At 44.0% G+C, this 16,216-nt stretch overlaps 1 protein-coding gene across 4 annotated transcripts in view; it reads right to left on the bottom strand.

Annotated features, from left to right (window-relative positions):
• Nucleotides 1–4,971: 4,971 nt before the first annotated feature.
• The window catches only part of NKAIN2 (sodium/potassium transporting ATPase interacting 2), a 621,679-nt gene continuing 610,434 nt past the window's right edge, over nucleotides 4,972–16,216 (bottom strand). For 3 of the 4 annotated variants that reach the window (XR_010308140.1, XR_010308142.1, XR_010308141.1), the window contains 3 exons: nucleotides 12,322–12,403; nucleotides 7,921–8,187; nucleotides 4,972–6,103 (listed from right to left, as the gene is read on the bottom strand). Coding sequence is in view for 1 of the 4 variants with exons in the window: in XM_064170099.1 (XP_064026169.1) it covers nucleotides 6,094–6,103; nucleotides 12,322–12,403 (92 nt within the window). In the remaining 3 variants the exon portion in view is untranslated. The remainder of the gene's footprint in view (nucleotides 6,104–7,920; nucleotides 8,188–12,321; nucleotides 12,404–16,216) is intronic. The other variant, XM_064170099.1, reaches the window with a different exon arrangement.

The raw sequence follows: 16,216 nt of genomic DNA, 5'->3' as shown, positions 1-16,216 counted from the left end.
CCCAAGGCACTTGGAACTCCCAAGAGCTCATTATTCTACTCAACAGAGAGTAAAGAAGATAATGTTTTGATCTAACCTGATGAAAAATCTCTTTAGTGGTCTTGGCAGGATTTGGAAGACACTTGCAGCCGTCCCTGGAGGTGTCAATAAAAGACTGGATGAGGCACTTAGTGCCATGGTCTAATTGATTGGACCAGAGCTGGGTGCTAGGTTAGACTGGATGATCTTGAAGGTCTCTTCCAACCTGGCTGATTCTATGATGCTATGAAAAGGCACTACCTGCCTGCTGGTTTCTGAAAGAGAAAGGATGAGTGCATTTTAGACAATCTTTCTTTTGTACATACAGAGAAAGAAGTGCAACAAAGGCATTTGTGGTGCTATTTAAAACATCACATTTGCTACAGTATGTTCCTGTCCCACTCAGCTATGCAAAGTTCTCTGCTCCAGCTGGCTGCAGAAGGTCTGGAGAGAGGGTCTTGTCAGGACATGTGATCAAACAAAGCAGATTTCTGCAGTCCATGTCTAGGGATGAAGCATGTTAGTGACTACAGGAAGGAAACGTCTCTTACTGACTTGTTCTGTGCTGTGCCACTTCTGTATGTGAATGGATGACTGCAGTCTCCAGGGGAGTTTGTTTTATTCATGGTAATTACATTTAATATTGCAGATAGCTTGGAGGGGACTGATTAGCATGACAACTGTCTACATCTTTCTCCAAGGAGCAGTGGACATGGTGCCCTCTGGAGTGTTTCTCAGCATAGGTTCTGCAGTAAAACCCAGCTCACTTTTAGTGTCTATCAGTAGAAGAGTTTCATAAGTAGAAAGAAAGTAAATGCACAAACATAAACCATCCATAGAGCTTTCCATCTTTGTCAGAAAAATCCTCATCCTCTAAGTAACTTCACCTGAAGACTCAACAGAGAACTGGGCATTAAAATATTATACTCTGGAAAGACTCATGGCTTTGCCTACTGTCACAGAGTCACAGTATCACAGTATCATCAGGGTTGGAAGAGACCTCACAGATCATCAAGTCCAGCATGCTTCAAAGTACACGAATGGAGGATAAGAGTGCAAGTGACCAAACCCTTCAGACACTGAACTGATAGCTACTCCTACCCAGAGACATCCAGGGACCAATACATCCTGAACCAGCCTCTATCAAAATGCTGCTCAGCAGCTGAGTATTGCAACCAGTACTTGAATTAACCAAGTGCAGCACAAACTGTTTCTTCTTACTGGACTGAAAAGTACCACTTGCACCATGATCCTGATGGCAATTATTAATGGACTCCTAAGGAAAAGTCTATGGAAAAGCATGACCAAATATCTCAGAATCTATACCATTCTGCTCTGCTTTTATTAAATGACCTCAGGCAAGCTGTCAACGTGTGTGAGCTCTACAAAGACATTGCCTAAGACAGGATTTTATCGTTTCAGCGTAGGGACAACGAACTGCATATAAAGCAATATTAATGCAGTGGCAATATCCACACTACACAGCTCCTTCTTAACAAGGATTACTTTTGCAATGCTTAACACTGCTGTTGGCAACTGTAAACCTATCACAGGCTTAACATTCCTGATGAGTGGGCAAAAAAAAATAACGAAAGCAGCCCAGTTTTGTAAGTGAAGAGTCGATGGCAGTCAGCCTTGTGAAAGAAACCTTTTAGTGTCAGTGATAATGAAAATACCTGCTACCTATGACAGAGCTAAAATGGTGTCATGACCTGGCAATTTCTATTCAGTGCTGTCACATCCATGCACTGCACGGATCGGGATTGCCATCATGTAAATGTAACAGGATTCGTTACCCTGCATTGTTGCTCAGCTGGGAGCAGTAATTCTTAAGTTTCCTGTAAGTTGTGAAGAGCAGCAGGGGGGCCATGAAGAGCTTGGAAACCTATATTTTTTCCATTTATTTTTTTTTTTAATGCAAATTACACTAGTAAGTCAAAAAAATCACTTCTGTTAAAAATACATTCAGAATTAACAAATGCCAAAAAGAAAAGGGGAAAAAAAAAAATAAAGGAAAATAAGAAAGAAAGAAAGAAAGAAGGAAAGAAAGAAGGAAAGAAAGAAGGAAAGAAAGAAGGAAAGAAAGAAGGAAAGAAAGAAAGAAAGAAAGAAGGAAAGAAAGAAGGAAAGAAAGAAAGAAGGAAAGAAAGAAGGAAAGAAAGAAGGAAAGAAAGAAGGAAAGAAAGAAAGAAAGAAAGAAAGAAAGAAAGAAAGAAAGAAAGAAAGAAGAAAGAAAGAAAGAAAGAAAGAAAGAAAGAAAGAAAGAAAGAAAGAAAGAAGGAAAGAAAGAAGGAAAGAAAGAAAGAAGGAAAGAAAGAAGGAAAGAAAGAAAGAAAGAAAGAAAGAAATAAAGAAAGAAAGAAAGAAAGAAAGAAAGAAAGAAAGAAAGAAAGAAAGAAAGAAAGAAACAAAGAAAGAAAGAAAGAAAGAAAGAAAGAAAGAAAGAAAGAAAGAAAAGAAAGAAGACACATTTGGATTGCATCTTTTGCCTTCTGAATATTTAACTTTATAACAAAAGCCCAGCCTAGAAAAATAACATTCTTTACTGGATTTTGAGGAGGATACAGCTGTACAAAGCAAAAATGTCATCCTGATATTTTCACGTTACTGTGCTCTAAACTGCTTCCAGAAGAGATCTCTGCCCACTAAGCATTTAGTTGAGTAGTCAGCAGTCCTAATTTCAATGCTTTTTTGGGTGGTGTTCTAACTGCAACTAAAGCAGGGTTATGAATACCAACTTCTTCTAGGTATGTATGCAGCTACATAGATGTGTCCTGTGTGTATGTGGGTGTGTGTCTACCTACTCTAGCTGTCACACACCAGTATGTATTTATACTGCAACCCTTACTAACAGGATGCGCTGCCTATTCCTAAGCACTTTACAAACATTAACAATTCAGACCTCACCAAAAAGAACCACAAACCCAAACAAACCCAAACACAACCTCAACCCCGTGAGGTTCATATTATATATTCTAGATGGGAAGACTAAGACCTAGAGAAATTAAGGCCAAAATCTTTCTACGTTAAAAAACTGAGCCTAAAAAGCTACCTGTAGACACTTCATTAAATTGCCTGCCTTCTAAACCTGCTAACTACCACTAGCTGCTTGTTCCATGGGAAATCACTGAAAGGTAGGGAAAAAATTATCTTCAGAAAATTGGATTGCTGCTTAGGTGCCCAAACTGGTTTCTTTTCACGTTAGAAAAATGATTTTTAGAGAAGTACGACTTTGATTAACAAGTATACAGGGAAAGCTGAAATACCCCAATAGGACATTTTCATTCCATTTAAACCTCTGCACTGTGCCCAATACTATGCATCTGCTGTAGTTAATACCACATTAAAGTAGAAACCCTCAACATTTTTGAAGCTGTGGGAAGCTGCAGCCTAGCACTTAGAAGCGGCAGGATTTTCCAGGGGGTGAAAAACAGGCTGTACCTGGAATGAGCTTGGAATTCTGGATACCCAAGTCTGAAAATTTGAATTAGCGATCCAAACAGGAATGAATGCCTTAGGAGAGGAGGCCTAGGGAACATGCAGGAAATTCCTAATAGGGAGGTGATTCTCCCACTCTACTCCACTCTGCTGAGACCCCACCTGGAGTACTGCATCCAGTCCTGGAGCCCCCATTACGAGAAGCATGTGGAGATGCTGGAGTGTGTCCAGAGAAGGGCCACTGGGATGCTCAGAGGGCTGCAGCAGCTCTGCTGTGAGCACAGACTGAAAGAGTTGGGGCTGTGCAGTCTGGAAAAGAGTAGGCTCCCAGGTGACCTTCTTGTGGCCTTCCAGTATATGAAGGGGGCTACAAAAAAGCTGGGGAGGGACTTTTCAGGCTCTCAGGGAGTGACAGGACTGGGGGGAATGGAACAAAGCCGGAGATAGGTAGGTTCAGCTTGGACGTGAGGAAGAAGTTGTTGAGCATGAGAGTGGTGAGAGGCTGGAATGGGTTGCCCAGAGAGGGGGTTGAGGACCCATGCCTGGAGGTGCTTAAGGCCAGGCTGGATGAGGCTGTGGGCAGCCTGCTCTAGGGTAGGGTGTCCCTGCCCATGGCAGGGGAGGTGGAACTGGCTGATCCTTGTGGTTCCTTCCAACCCTGACTGATTCTATGGTTCTATGATTTGTGATTGGAGCACTTGGCCCCCTGCCTCAGAATCTTCCTGGGTTGTGCAACCCCTGTCAGTAGTTATCCCTGTGTATTTTATACACATACACACACACACACACACACACACACACATATATATGTAAATCTCACTGAATACATGTAAGTAGAGTACTTGAATATATCCTGTACCTTGTTTCACTGGTGGGTGCCTGTTCCTCTGTCGCTATCCAGAGCTGCTGCTGCTTGTGACTCTTGTACATCCATATAGACGTAGCAAAGGGCACTGTTCTGTACAGGGATGGATGGGTGCCGTGAGCACGCAGGCAGCTGCGCAGGTGCAAGAGTTCAGCCAGCAAGGGAAAGAGAGTTGCATCTTGAGCCTTTCCAAATGCTGCCCTTCCCTCTTGCCCTCAACAGCTACGTGGTCAGCTCGGGTGTGGTAGGTGCATTTGCTTATGCAAGGTCTGAGCAAAGAAACAATGACAATCCAAGATTCTGAAAAGCCTGAACAAAAGATTGGGTGTTTGTTTTTGTTTCGTTTTTCCCCCTAATGAAAGCCACCTAAGTGCTGGAAAATACAGATCAGATGTAGAACAAAACACATGTTCCTAGGAGTATTTCATATACACATTGACCTACTAGCAAAACTCCCAAAGGCATCTTGTTGCCAACTACGTAACAGCACAGTAAGGTATTTTTTTTTCAGCCACAATAATACAGGAAGATAAAATACACATTCTAACACACAAACAGATCCCTCAAATATACCACAAAAAAGGTCTCCAACATTTCTCCAACTCCACTAGTCCCCTCCCCACCCTCCCTCCCCAACTGAAACAAACCAAAACCAAACAAAACCAAAATGTATTGATCCCTTAAGGTGTCATTAGAAAAACAAAAAAAAAAAATCAGAGAGGAAAGGGAAGAAAAAACAGAAAAGCAGCCCACTTACAGAGAAATTTGAAATGAGCTATAAAAGAGTAAACGTAGCTAGTACATATTCAGTTGGCCTTTGTTGATAGAAATCTGCAGATGTCTCTGTAGTTAGTAAAAGACATTTAGAGATAGCTATATAAAAGCACCTACAGTGCCATAAATAAAACCAGCGGGATTAAGAAGCGCTGTTTCTGCTGCTTAGTTCCAGGAGGTTCAGTTATTAGTTTATGTTACCCCTTGCCTTCCCCCCCCAAAAAAAAAAAAGAAAAGGTCTCATTTCTTTCTTCTCTTTTTCTTTTAACCACGATAAACTGTTTGTTCCTTGACCACTGTGGAGCCTCAAAAGTAAAGCACTTCTCCAAGAGCTGGCAGTTTTCTACACGGTCGCTCTGGACCCGCGGAGTGACAGACCCTTATTCCCTGACACGAAAACTAAACACCCCCCGCCCCAAAACCAGCAGCAAACCACTGACTCAGTAATCGCTCCCAATTGACAGCAGCGTGTTACTTCAGAAAGCCTGCACCGAGTTCCTCTGCTGTGCGGCACAGTTGGGTTAAGGCAAGTATGAACTGCACAGCCTGCAGGGCAGCCGAGGTGCGGGCGGGCGGCGGCTGCCGCAGGGTCAGCCTGGCCTTCCGAGCGCTGCGTCGGCTCGGGCGGCTCGACGGGGCCAGGGGTGCGGAGGGGGCTCCGAAAGCACCGAAAGAGCTGCGTTCATGTCTTAATCCAGATGGGCCACGCTGGCGGTGACTGGAGGAGGGAAGAGCCAGAAGATGGCACCAATGCCTCTGCTCTGGTCCTCTGGTGTTGGGAGGCAGGAGGTCCAAGGCGGGGGTCTGGGACATAGCTCTTAGTTAGAAAGAGGGGCTGAAGCTGTTAGGTTTTTTGTCTGGCTGTTCAATCAGCTTCGGTTTTGTTTTTCTCAGCACAAAAGCTGGATTTTTTTTCCTCTTCGAATAACCAGGGTGGGGTGCATCTTGAAACAGTTTCTTTAACGGGTTCTTCAGCCCGCACTGAGTAGCCCCTTTGTTTACTTTGACCTAGAAGAAAGAGAAGAAAGACCCTTAAAAGTCACCATAGACCTACCCATCACTGCCCTGCTGCTTTTCTGCAAGCTAGTGTAAGTCACCAACCAAAATCAGTTCAGGGACGCACAGGGTGAAAGAGGACAGCAAAGGCAAGGCTGTGACTCAGGCGATCGCTTGACTCTCTCTGAAACACTGTCAGAGATGTCAGCATAGGTTGCCTAAATTGTTCTAGGCAGAACTGATATTTAATTAGAATCTTAACTATATATCCACGTATTAACTGAGTGAGCTTTAGTAATCCAGCAGAAGTGTACCCAGCTTTGTAAAAGCAATAATCAATGCAGGATGCAGGACAGGACTGAATTTCTTTGTGAAAGGCATCTGAGTCTCACTCACAAAGCAGGCTGCACATGTGAGTGCCACAGCCCTGTACCCCTGAACAGTCCTGGCCCAAACCCACATTTTGTAACCCCAGATTCTAGTCTAAGCCAGATGAGCTGTTACTTGCTGCAACAGCAGACAACTGGTGTTACAGAATCACAAAAGCATGGAGGCTGGAAGGGCCCTCCAGAGCTCACCTAGTCCAGCCTCCCTGCCAGTGCACCTACAGCAGGCTGCACGGGATGGCATCCATCTCTGCCTTGAATGCCTCCAGAGAAGGAGACTCCACAGCCTCTCTGGGCAGCCTGTTCCAGTGCTCTACTGCCCTCAAAAGTAAAGAAGCTCTCCTCATGTTGAGATAGAACTTCCTACTCTCAAATTTGTGCCTGTTTCCTGTTGTCCTGTCCCTGGGCACTGCTAAAAAAAACTGTCCCCATCCTCCTGACACCCACTCTGAAGTTATTTATAAGCACTGATAAGATCCCCTTTCAATTTTCTCCAGGCTTAACAGCCCCAAGTCCCCCATCCCTGGTTGAGCACACTTGGTGCTGCCACCTCTGGCCTTAGAGCTAGGCTGGTAGTTGGCTCAGCTGGCAGTTTATTGAAATGAAAGCTGCCCGTTATGGCTGAATGCCACAAACGTGACTGTTAGCAGACAATAACACAGCAGATTTGTACTGCATGAATTTGCTCAGGGTCACAGGGTGTAGGTGCTGGTTTTTCTGTCCTGATTATGTTTCATTTACACTCCAGGTGAACACTTAAGTAGTACCCTCAAGTAACTAGACAGATACCTACAGCTTTAAACTGGGAGACCATGACCAGCATAATGCATGCATAAACACAACAGAAAGAAAAGATGGGACCAAGTAGTAAGCCAAATACATTAATCCCTCTGTCCCTGAATTATTGTCTCAAAATTTGGTGAAAAGTAGGATCCCATTAGTCAGGAGCTATCATTAAACCTCTTCCAGTGAAAAACAATATCCACTAGTTGCAGAGTACACATCAGTGGGCATATATGTATATACACACACATATACAGAGAAGTCTGCACAGAGGTGTGTAGGCTTCTATGTGCACTTATGTGTGTGCATATATATTTATATCACACAAAGACTCTTAGACTTCACAGAAGAGAAGGCAAGCAAGCTTCACTTCAGGGCTGAACTGCTTTTGAGCAATTTCTCCAGTGCATTAGGCATCAGCATCAGGCATGCATGCTGTTGGTTGGGGTTTGGGTTTTTTTTTTGCTTCAATTCTTTTCTTGAAAAAAAACCAACAAGTTTACTGTAAAAAACAAAGAAAAAATCTTCCTCCCCTCCCTCCTTCCTACTGGTTTTAGAGCAGTGATCATGCAGTGCAGTCTTGTTCCACAACTGTAACTGTGGTTTGGGGCTCTGGTTTTTTATGTGTAGTAAAATCAGTGCCATGGAGCGTTTAGTCACCTTCCTCGGTCACCTCCCAAGAGCAGAATTTTCTCTTGACAATTGATTTCCAGCATCTTATTGTGTTCTTGTCCCGTGGTCTGGAAATGAGCACTGGCATCTCCCGCACAGAATGCCAGGAAGCTGCTTTTTAGCGCATCAGCTGCGGTCACACTGTAAGGAGGTACACGAGCACCGGTTCTGTCCCGCTCTGCTTAAAAAGCGTACTCGTTTTGAAGGGACTGTCTAGGCTTCTTGGCTTGTACAGCATAGAGCACACTGTTGGCACTTAAATAATAGAAAAGCCATTTATAGCAGGTAGACAAGTGGCATGACAAGACTTCTCCCCCAAAATACCAGTGTTTTCTTTCAAACACGATTGCACAGAATCACAGCATGTCAGGGGCTGCAAAGGACCTCCAAAGCTCATCCAGTCCAACACCCCCCCTGCCAGAGCAGGATCTCCTAGAACAGATTACACAGGAGCACATCCAGGCAAGTTCTGAATATCTCCAGAGAAGGAGACTCCACAACTTCCCTGGGCAGCCTGTGCCAGTGTTCCGTCACCCACACAGGGAAAAAATTACTCCTTGTGCTTAAATGAAACTTCCTATGCCTCAGCTTCCACCATTGCCCCTTGTCACTGGGCATCACTGAGCAGAGCCTGGCTCCAGCCTCTGGACACTCACTCTTTACATCTTTATAAACACGAATGAGGTCACTTCTCATCTCCTCCTCCCCAGGCAGCACAGCCCCAGCTCCCTCAGGCTCTCTTCATAAAGAAGGTGTTCCACTCCCTTCATCATTTTTTGTGGCTGTGCACTGGACTCTCTCAGGCAGTTCCCTGAGGTCCTTCTTGAACAGTGAGGCCCAGAACTAGACACAGTATTCCAGACGTGGCCTCACCAGGGCAATTTTGAACCAAGTACATTTTTCTCTTTAAAAATTAAGCTGATTTAAATTAAATGTGAAATGAGGAGAGTTGTGAGTGGAGTTCAAAGCCTAAAAATATAGAGAAAAGAAACAAAGTGAGCCTGAATCTAATAATTCTAAACTATTTAAGGAAAGAGTAGTCAGAGATAGTTTATTATCTACAGATAATAAATCAAGATTTGTTTTTTCCTCCTTAGTGTCCTGTTCATTTATGGTAGTTTTGCATAGTAACTGAAATTCCATACAAATGCCCTCTGTGTGTTTAAGTAGAACTGGAATGTTCCCACAAAAGAGAAATTTGACTGATTCACAAATAAAAAAACCCCTAGTAATTCTTTAGATTAAAAAAAAACATTTAGATAAAAGAACCTGACACAACAGAAATGCAAACAGGAGGAGCCTAAATCAATATCATTATTTAATTGCACCTGTGAGTTTGTGTAAGTTCAGTACAACCTCCAAATTAACAAAATGAAGTGCACACAGGAGGAAAATGGTTACAGAATGGGGTGGCTTAACAGTTAGCAATTACTGAACCCAGCATTCCTTCAGGATAATAATTAAGCCAGGCATGTAGAAAAGAGTTAAAATGGATTGAAATCACTTTGGTGTAAATCTGTCTGGCTTGAACTGGAAGGAAAGTTTGTGTCAATGGAATTCTGTCATTGCAATTGCACTAAAACATCCATGTCAGTATGTGGATGATGACTGAGACCTACCACTCAACTCTGCATGTCTCTAAGGTTTTTAGTAGTTCTGTATCTTAATCAATCTGGTAAGTCCATGGCAGGGTGGGGGTGGGTCCTCTGTGTCTACTGCTGAGATGCATGATGAAATTTGCATTTTGACAGAGTCTGTGCAACCATTAGAGGCTGCTGTTGTTTTGGTAAACTCTTCAAAGGCCATATGTCCTCCTTGGATTTTGTTAGTGTGCCCAGCCCACCTATAGGCACTACCACATCGCAGACAACAAAAACAAGTAAAAGAGGTGGTGATGTGCCTCTGGGCATAGGTAGTAACCAGATGGTTTAAAGACAGCTATCTGCTACATCTCTGGTAAACCCACAGTTCCATGCACACAGCCTAAATAGCAGAGGAAACAGAAGTAGCAAGGAGGTATCTTTAGATTTTAGAATCATAGGATCATAGAATAGAACCATAGAATCTGTCAGGATTGGAAGAGACCACAAGGATCATCTAGTTCCAACCTCCCTGCCATGGGTAGGGACAGGTTACATTAGATCAGGCTGTCCAGAGCCTCATCCAGCCTGGCCTTAATCACCTCCAGGGATGAGGCCTCAACCTTTTCTTGATTTTTGGCAGGAATTGGACAAGATGAAGTTTAATAAATTCTCCACTTTCTAAGGATTCAAAGACATTTTGTAGCAGTTGATAAAGCTAAGGAAACAGTTGTCTGAATATAGCTATATGGATATTTATGGGGATAATTGTATCACTCCTTTTTAGTTTGGATGTTAGGAAAAAAAATGTTTTCTGAAAAGAGTGGTCAGGGAGTGACACAGACTGCCCAGGGAGGTGGAGAGTCACCATCCCTAGACACGTTCAGGAAATGGGTGGACATGGCACTTTGGGACATGTTTTAATGGCCATGGTGGTGTTGGGTTGACAGCTGGACTCAATAACCTTAGAGGTCTTTTCCAACCAAAAAGATTCTATCATTCTATGATCTCTTCAGGCTTTGCAACCAATCTCTTGCTTTCTTTTTCTTTTTGCTCCTAGTCTGTATGAAGATACTCAGTAAATACAATCTGCTCTTCTGGAAGAAACACTGAGAGTGCAAAGAGAATAGGATAATATCTCAGCTAGAGGGCTCCATATGGTGATGCCAAGGTATGGAGCACTAAGAAAGTAATAGGATTAGAATTGTTCTAAGTACCTGTGAGCCACACATAATGCTAAGAAGGAAATAACAGCTTCTAAATGCACAGCGCTGTGCCCAAAGTGCAGGTGAAAAACATCTTTGCTTGAGCACAGACAGATGGGAAGCTGAAGTTAAGATGGCATTGGAGATATGCACTGCTGTAATTTGAGATTATTAAAAAGCTCCTAGCAAAGCTCCCCAAGGGCCCCATCCTAAGCACTACCACAGAACTCATCGTACCACTGATGGAGGAGTAAATGCCAGTTCCATGCAAAACTGCACTAATCCGTTAGCAGACTTGCTTCCAGTGATTAGGAAGCAATAGTGTGGCCAGCAGGAGCAAGGAAGTGCTGATTGCCCTCCTGTAGTCAGCACTGGTGAGGCCACACCTTGGGTCCTGAGTTCAGTTTTGGGCCCCTCACTCCAAAGAAGGACATTGAGGTGATGGAGCAGGTCCAGAGAAGGGCAAAGTAGCTTGTGAAGGGTCTGGAGAACAGGGCTGGTGAGGAGCAGCTGAGGGAATGGAACTGGGGCGGAGAAGAGGAGGGTGAGAGGGAGGTAATTACATTCAAGGGTGAATGGAAGTGTGTGTTGGGATGGGTATTGTTCACCTGTATTTAGGGCTTGTCCTCAAAACTGGTGTTCAGATGACAAAGAAAGGCAAAAAAAAAAAAAAGCTCATTTTGGCCCTTTGTGAGCTGTTCTGTGCTGTTCTTTTACCAGAGATGGTACATCAAAAACATTCCAAAGGTTGCAGCACCGAGGTTAGATTTAACTGGACAGTCAGGACTGCTCTGAATTGCAGTTGGCATCAGTATAAGAAGGAGCTGGAGATGCTTATTCCTAGACTGGTCTATAGTTGAATGATATCTCTAGTGTGAATGTCACACAGTATCACAGTATCACCAAGGTTGGAAGAGACCTCATAGATCATCAAGTCCAACCCTTTACCACAGGGCTCCTCCAGTTGTGTGTCTGTGTTGAGATTTGGTTATCCCTTTAATGGCCAGATATATCAGGCTGCACTTCCAGGCATGGGTGGAGCTGTCACTGACTGGTTAGGTAAAAACACTGGCTGCAAATTGTTAGTTGCATAGCCACATGTCATTGCATCTGTTGTAGAATAGCCACGTGTCATTGCATTTGTTGAAGCCTTTTAAATGTGGAGACTGGAATGGAGGTACAGAAGTGCCTCAGGGAACAGATGTGCTGGGAAGACAAATGCAAATTCCACCCACTTAAATTAGCAAGTTGCTGAACTTCTGATAAATTTTAACCAAACCCTTTTCTTTTGCAAGCAAGTTTTGTCAGTTCTGACTAGTTTCTACTATGCCACGTTCTCGTTGCTCCTGAGCAGAACGTGCTTGAAGAGAAAAATCAGATGAGAGCTGGGGGTTACTTAACTGTGACACACACATCCCACCCCAAAGAATCATTATAATTCAACAGCAGACTAATGGTGGTGCTGCTCTGTAGCTTGAATTTGGTCTACCAAATAAATGGGCAGAAGCCCATTCTGAATTTTTAAGTTACGTCACCTTTCAGCTTAATGATCCTTTAATATCAGCCTGCTACTCTGAAGAATCTCTCAGAAGTGAAGTACTTACATATACATGGGCTGTAGCTGTAAATGAGATGTCTTCTGTGGACCTTGATAGCCGTAAGAGTCAAAGCCACCTATGAAATCAACTGAAAGGGGGGGAAAAAGGCTTTCATTAGCAACATCTTTTCAGAAGTAATAGACACTATTGCTCAAAAATCACCCAGCACACAGATTATTTTTGACAGGCCCTCTAATAACCTGTAAAAATGAGACCAGTTAATTGTGGAGATGCAGGAAAAGGATAACAAAAAAAGGTAAAGAAATTGAAAAAAAAAAGTGGCAGAGTCCTTTAAAAAATCATTTAAATCCAGTTAATTTTGAACTCAGTGGAAGACACAAACAACCTGGTAATCAGAGACTTCAAATGCTGAAGCCCATTTATTCCTTGGCATGAATGCTTTGCTTCTGCCCATGCTTACTGTGTCTGGCTTGCTGTCATACTGCGGTTCGGAGATGGAGGGGACAGAGCACATTGATCTGACACTGAGAGACAGAAGTTTCCCTGATTCCCTGCTTTGACATTTGGGTTGAAATGAAGGGAGGGAGGACTGGAACAACTTATCTGAGCTTCAGGCAGGAGGCTTCATGGATCTAAGAGAAGCAGCATTTCTCTCAAGATGCTGGAGGTCTGCAGGAAGGTTGCAGGGTGGGAGATATTTATTAATTCACACCATTGCCAGTCCCTGATGGTCTCCTCATGTTTATTTTAAACAATTTGCAGGGCAATTCCATCTCATCTGAGCCTGAGCCCCCTGGCTTGCTGCTACAACACTTTCTTTACACAGGTAAAAGTGCACCCAGTGCTTCCTTGGCATCAGGAGAACCGGCTATTGCCTTTGGGGAATTATTTGCAGGCAGCTCTCGTCCCTGAAATATTGTCTCTTACCTAGCAGATATGAATTTGACTTTACTTTGATAGAAAAAGGGCAAAGAGCTCAGGTGTGGAAGTGCATTTTTCACAGATGTGGGCACTGCTACCAACAGCCTGGCTCTAGCAAAAGCAAAAACACCCAAACCACCAAAGATAAAAGGTTCTTTGATAGAGGATAGCTTCTGGTGGATCTAAAATGCAGCACAAAAGAAATGTAAAATGCCAGCTTTGAGAACTTTCAGAGTGACTGGAGTCCTTAACACTTACATTGACAGGGTTATTTTATCCTAAGGTACCCCTCAGTGTGTGCCATACAGTTGCATGGATTCCAGGCATGGTATGAAATAATTTCTTTCTGCAGGCAAAAAGCCATCAAAACAGTAGACTGGACCAGAGCAGCACATCTGCATTGCAACCACAGACATCTTGAACATCTCATCCACCTTCTTCCCTGGCAAGAATGGCCCCTCCAGAAATAATTTCACTGATTCTGAATGATATTTAACTAGATTAATTCCTGACATCTCTAATGAAGGAGGTTCTGTACTCTCTGTGTGTTACCTTTCCCTGCACTTAACTTCCTAATGTCTAATTTAAATGCAATTTCCTGCAAATTAGCTACTTTTCTACATTTTGGCTCTTTCTCCCTATAGATAGGAAGACAAATGAGCTTTTTTCCCCCCCTTTTCCTTTTTAAACTACTTGTAAGCATTTTCAGAAAAGATATTTCTCCAGGCTTAAAAGGACTTAGTTCTTCCAAAGTTTTCTGATACATTTTTCAAGCCTCTAAATCACAGAACCATAGAATCAACCAGGTTGGAAAAGACCTTCAAGATCATCCTGTCCAACCTAGCACCCAGCCCTGTCCAATCAACCAGACCATGGCACTAAGTGCCTCATCCAGGCTTTGCTTCAACACCTCAAGGAACGGCGACTCCACCACCTCCCTGGGCAGCCCATTCCAATGCCAATCACTCTCAGTGACCTTCCAGGATCTGAAGGGGGCCTACAAAAAGCTGGGGAGGGACTTTTTAAGCTATCAGGGAGTGCCAGGACTGGGGGGAATGGAGCAAAGCTGGAGGTGGGGAGAGTCAGCCTGGATGTCAGGAGGAAGTTGTTCAGCATGAGAGTGGTGAGAACCTGGAATGGGTTGCCCAGGGAGGTGGTTGAGGCCCCATGGCTGGAGATGTTTCAGGCCAGGCTGGCTGAGGCTGTGGGCAGCCTGCTCTAGGGTAGGGTGTCCCTGGGCATGGCAGGGGGTTGGAACTGGCTGATCCTTGTGGTCCCTTCCAACCCTGACTGATTCTATTATTCTATGCTATGATTCTCTGAACATATAATCATAGAATCAACCAGGTTGGAAGAGACCTCCAAGATCATCCAGTCCAACCCATCACCCAGCCCTATCCAGTCAACCAGACCATGGCACCAAGTGCCTCATCTAGTCCAACTCTTCTGCTAGTGCAGGATCACCCAGGGTCAATCACATACAAACATGCCCACACAGGTTTGGAATACCTCCAGAGACGGAGACTCCACAGCCACTTTAGGCAGCGTGATCCAGCACTCTGCCACCCTCAAAGAGAAGAGCTTTTTCTTTTCCTTTTTTTCTCACTCTTGACCTCTGACAACACAAGTCAGGACATACCTGTGTTGGAGTGAGTGTCTCAATTATGTCAACCTGTCATTTTATGGATGTTGCTTATATGCATTTGACCACTTTGTATTTCTTGTGCACTTCCCAAGACCCTTCTGGCAAGCAGTAAACCATTATTAGAAGGCTGCAGGCACCAATGCTCTCTTTTGCAGTCGTGGGGCAAAAGGTCTTTAGGTGATTTTTGGCTTGTGTTCAGCATACTGAATCAAGGTGCTAAGAAAAAAATTTCTTTGAGTAAAATGAGTTTGTGTGAGCATGAGAGAAAGATGCAGGCTGAGGATCTCTGTGTGCATTATGTCTTTGCCCAGCTGTACAGTGTAAACACAGCATTAACAAGCCAGATTGTCAAGTGACACACAAGGCAAGCTGGTTCTTCTCTCCCTCTACCCTGCCCTAAGTGAGATCACATCTGAAATATTATGTCCAGTTTTGGGCTCCCCAGTTCAGCAGAGACAGGGACCTGCTGGAAAGAGTCCAGTGGAAAGCCATGAGGATGACTGGGGACTTGAGCATCTCCCCTGTGGAGAGAGACTGAGAACTCTGGGGCTGTTTAGTCTGCAGAAGAGAAGGCTGAGAGGAGATCTGATCAGTGCCTATAAATATCTGAGGGGTGAGTGTCAAGTGGAGCAATCTCTTTTTGATGGTGCACAGCAGTAAGACAAGGAACAATGGATACAAACTGGAACAGAGAAGGTTTCATCTCAACATAAGGAGAAACTTCTTTACAGTGAGGGTGATAGAGCCCTGGAGCAGGCTGCCCAGAGAGGTTGTGGAGTCTCCTTCTCTGGAGATATTTGAAACCTGCCTGGATGCATTCCTGTGCAAACTACCCTGGGTGATCCTGCTTTGGCAGGGGGGTTGGACTTGATGGTCTCTGGAGGTCCCTTCCAACCTCTAATGCTCTGTGGTTCTGGGAGAGACATAGCTGTGTTCAGCTAACAGTGGAATTTCCAACCTGTGTAATGAAATGATGGTAGGGCAGACCCTACTGTAGCTTTGTAGCCATACAATGGCTCCCTACATGCAAGAACATTTGCAGGGTAGGCAATGAAAAAGTGAACTCCAAGCCAAGAGGATTTCAGGAACTTCTTTGTAGCAAGGTTTCTTGATAGCAGCAGTTTCTCAGCACTGCGAAGCTTGTGGAGTCCACACTCTGCTCAAAGCTCCCTGTGGGCTCTGAGGTAGTTTCTTAAAGCATGCAAAATGCTGCCCTTTCTGCAGGCATTTTATCCTGGCTGTGCCTGAAAGGTCAGTAAAAGTGTCCTACAACTGATGCATTGCTGGCAGCAGTAACATCAGATGAATAGAACAGGGCTCATTAGCTGCTTTGCTACAGAGGCTTCCACCCTTAACCTCATCCATCAAGCACGC

This window comes from Pogoniulus pusillus, chromosome 33 (assembly GCF_015220805.1).
Source record: "Pogoniulus pusillus isolate bPogPus1 chromosome 33, bPogPus1.pri, whole genome shotgun sequence".
NCBI lineage: Eukaryota > Metazoa > Chordata > Aves > Piciformes > Lybiidae > Pogoniulus > Pogoniulus pusillus.
Note: the sequence above shows the minus strand (reverse complement) of the source record. Positions and strands in the feature narration are given on the sequence as shown.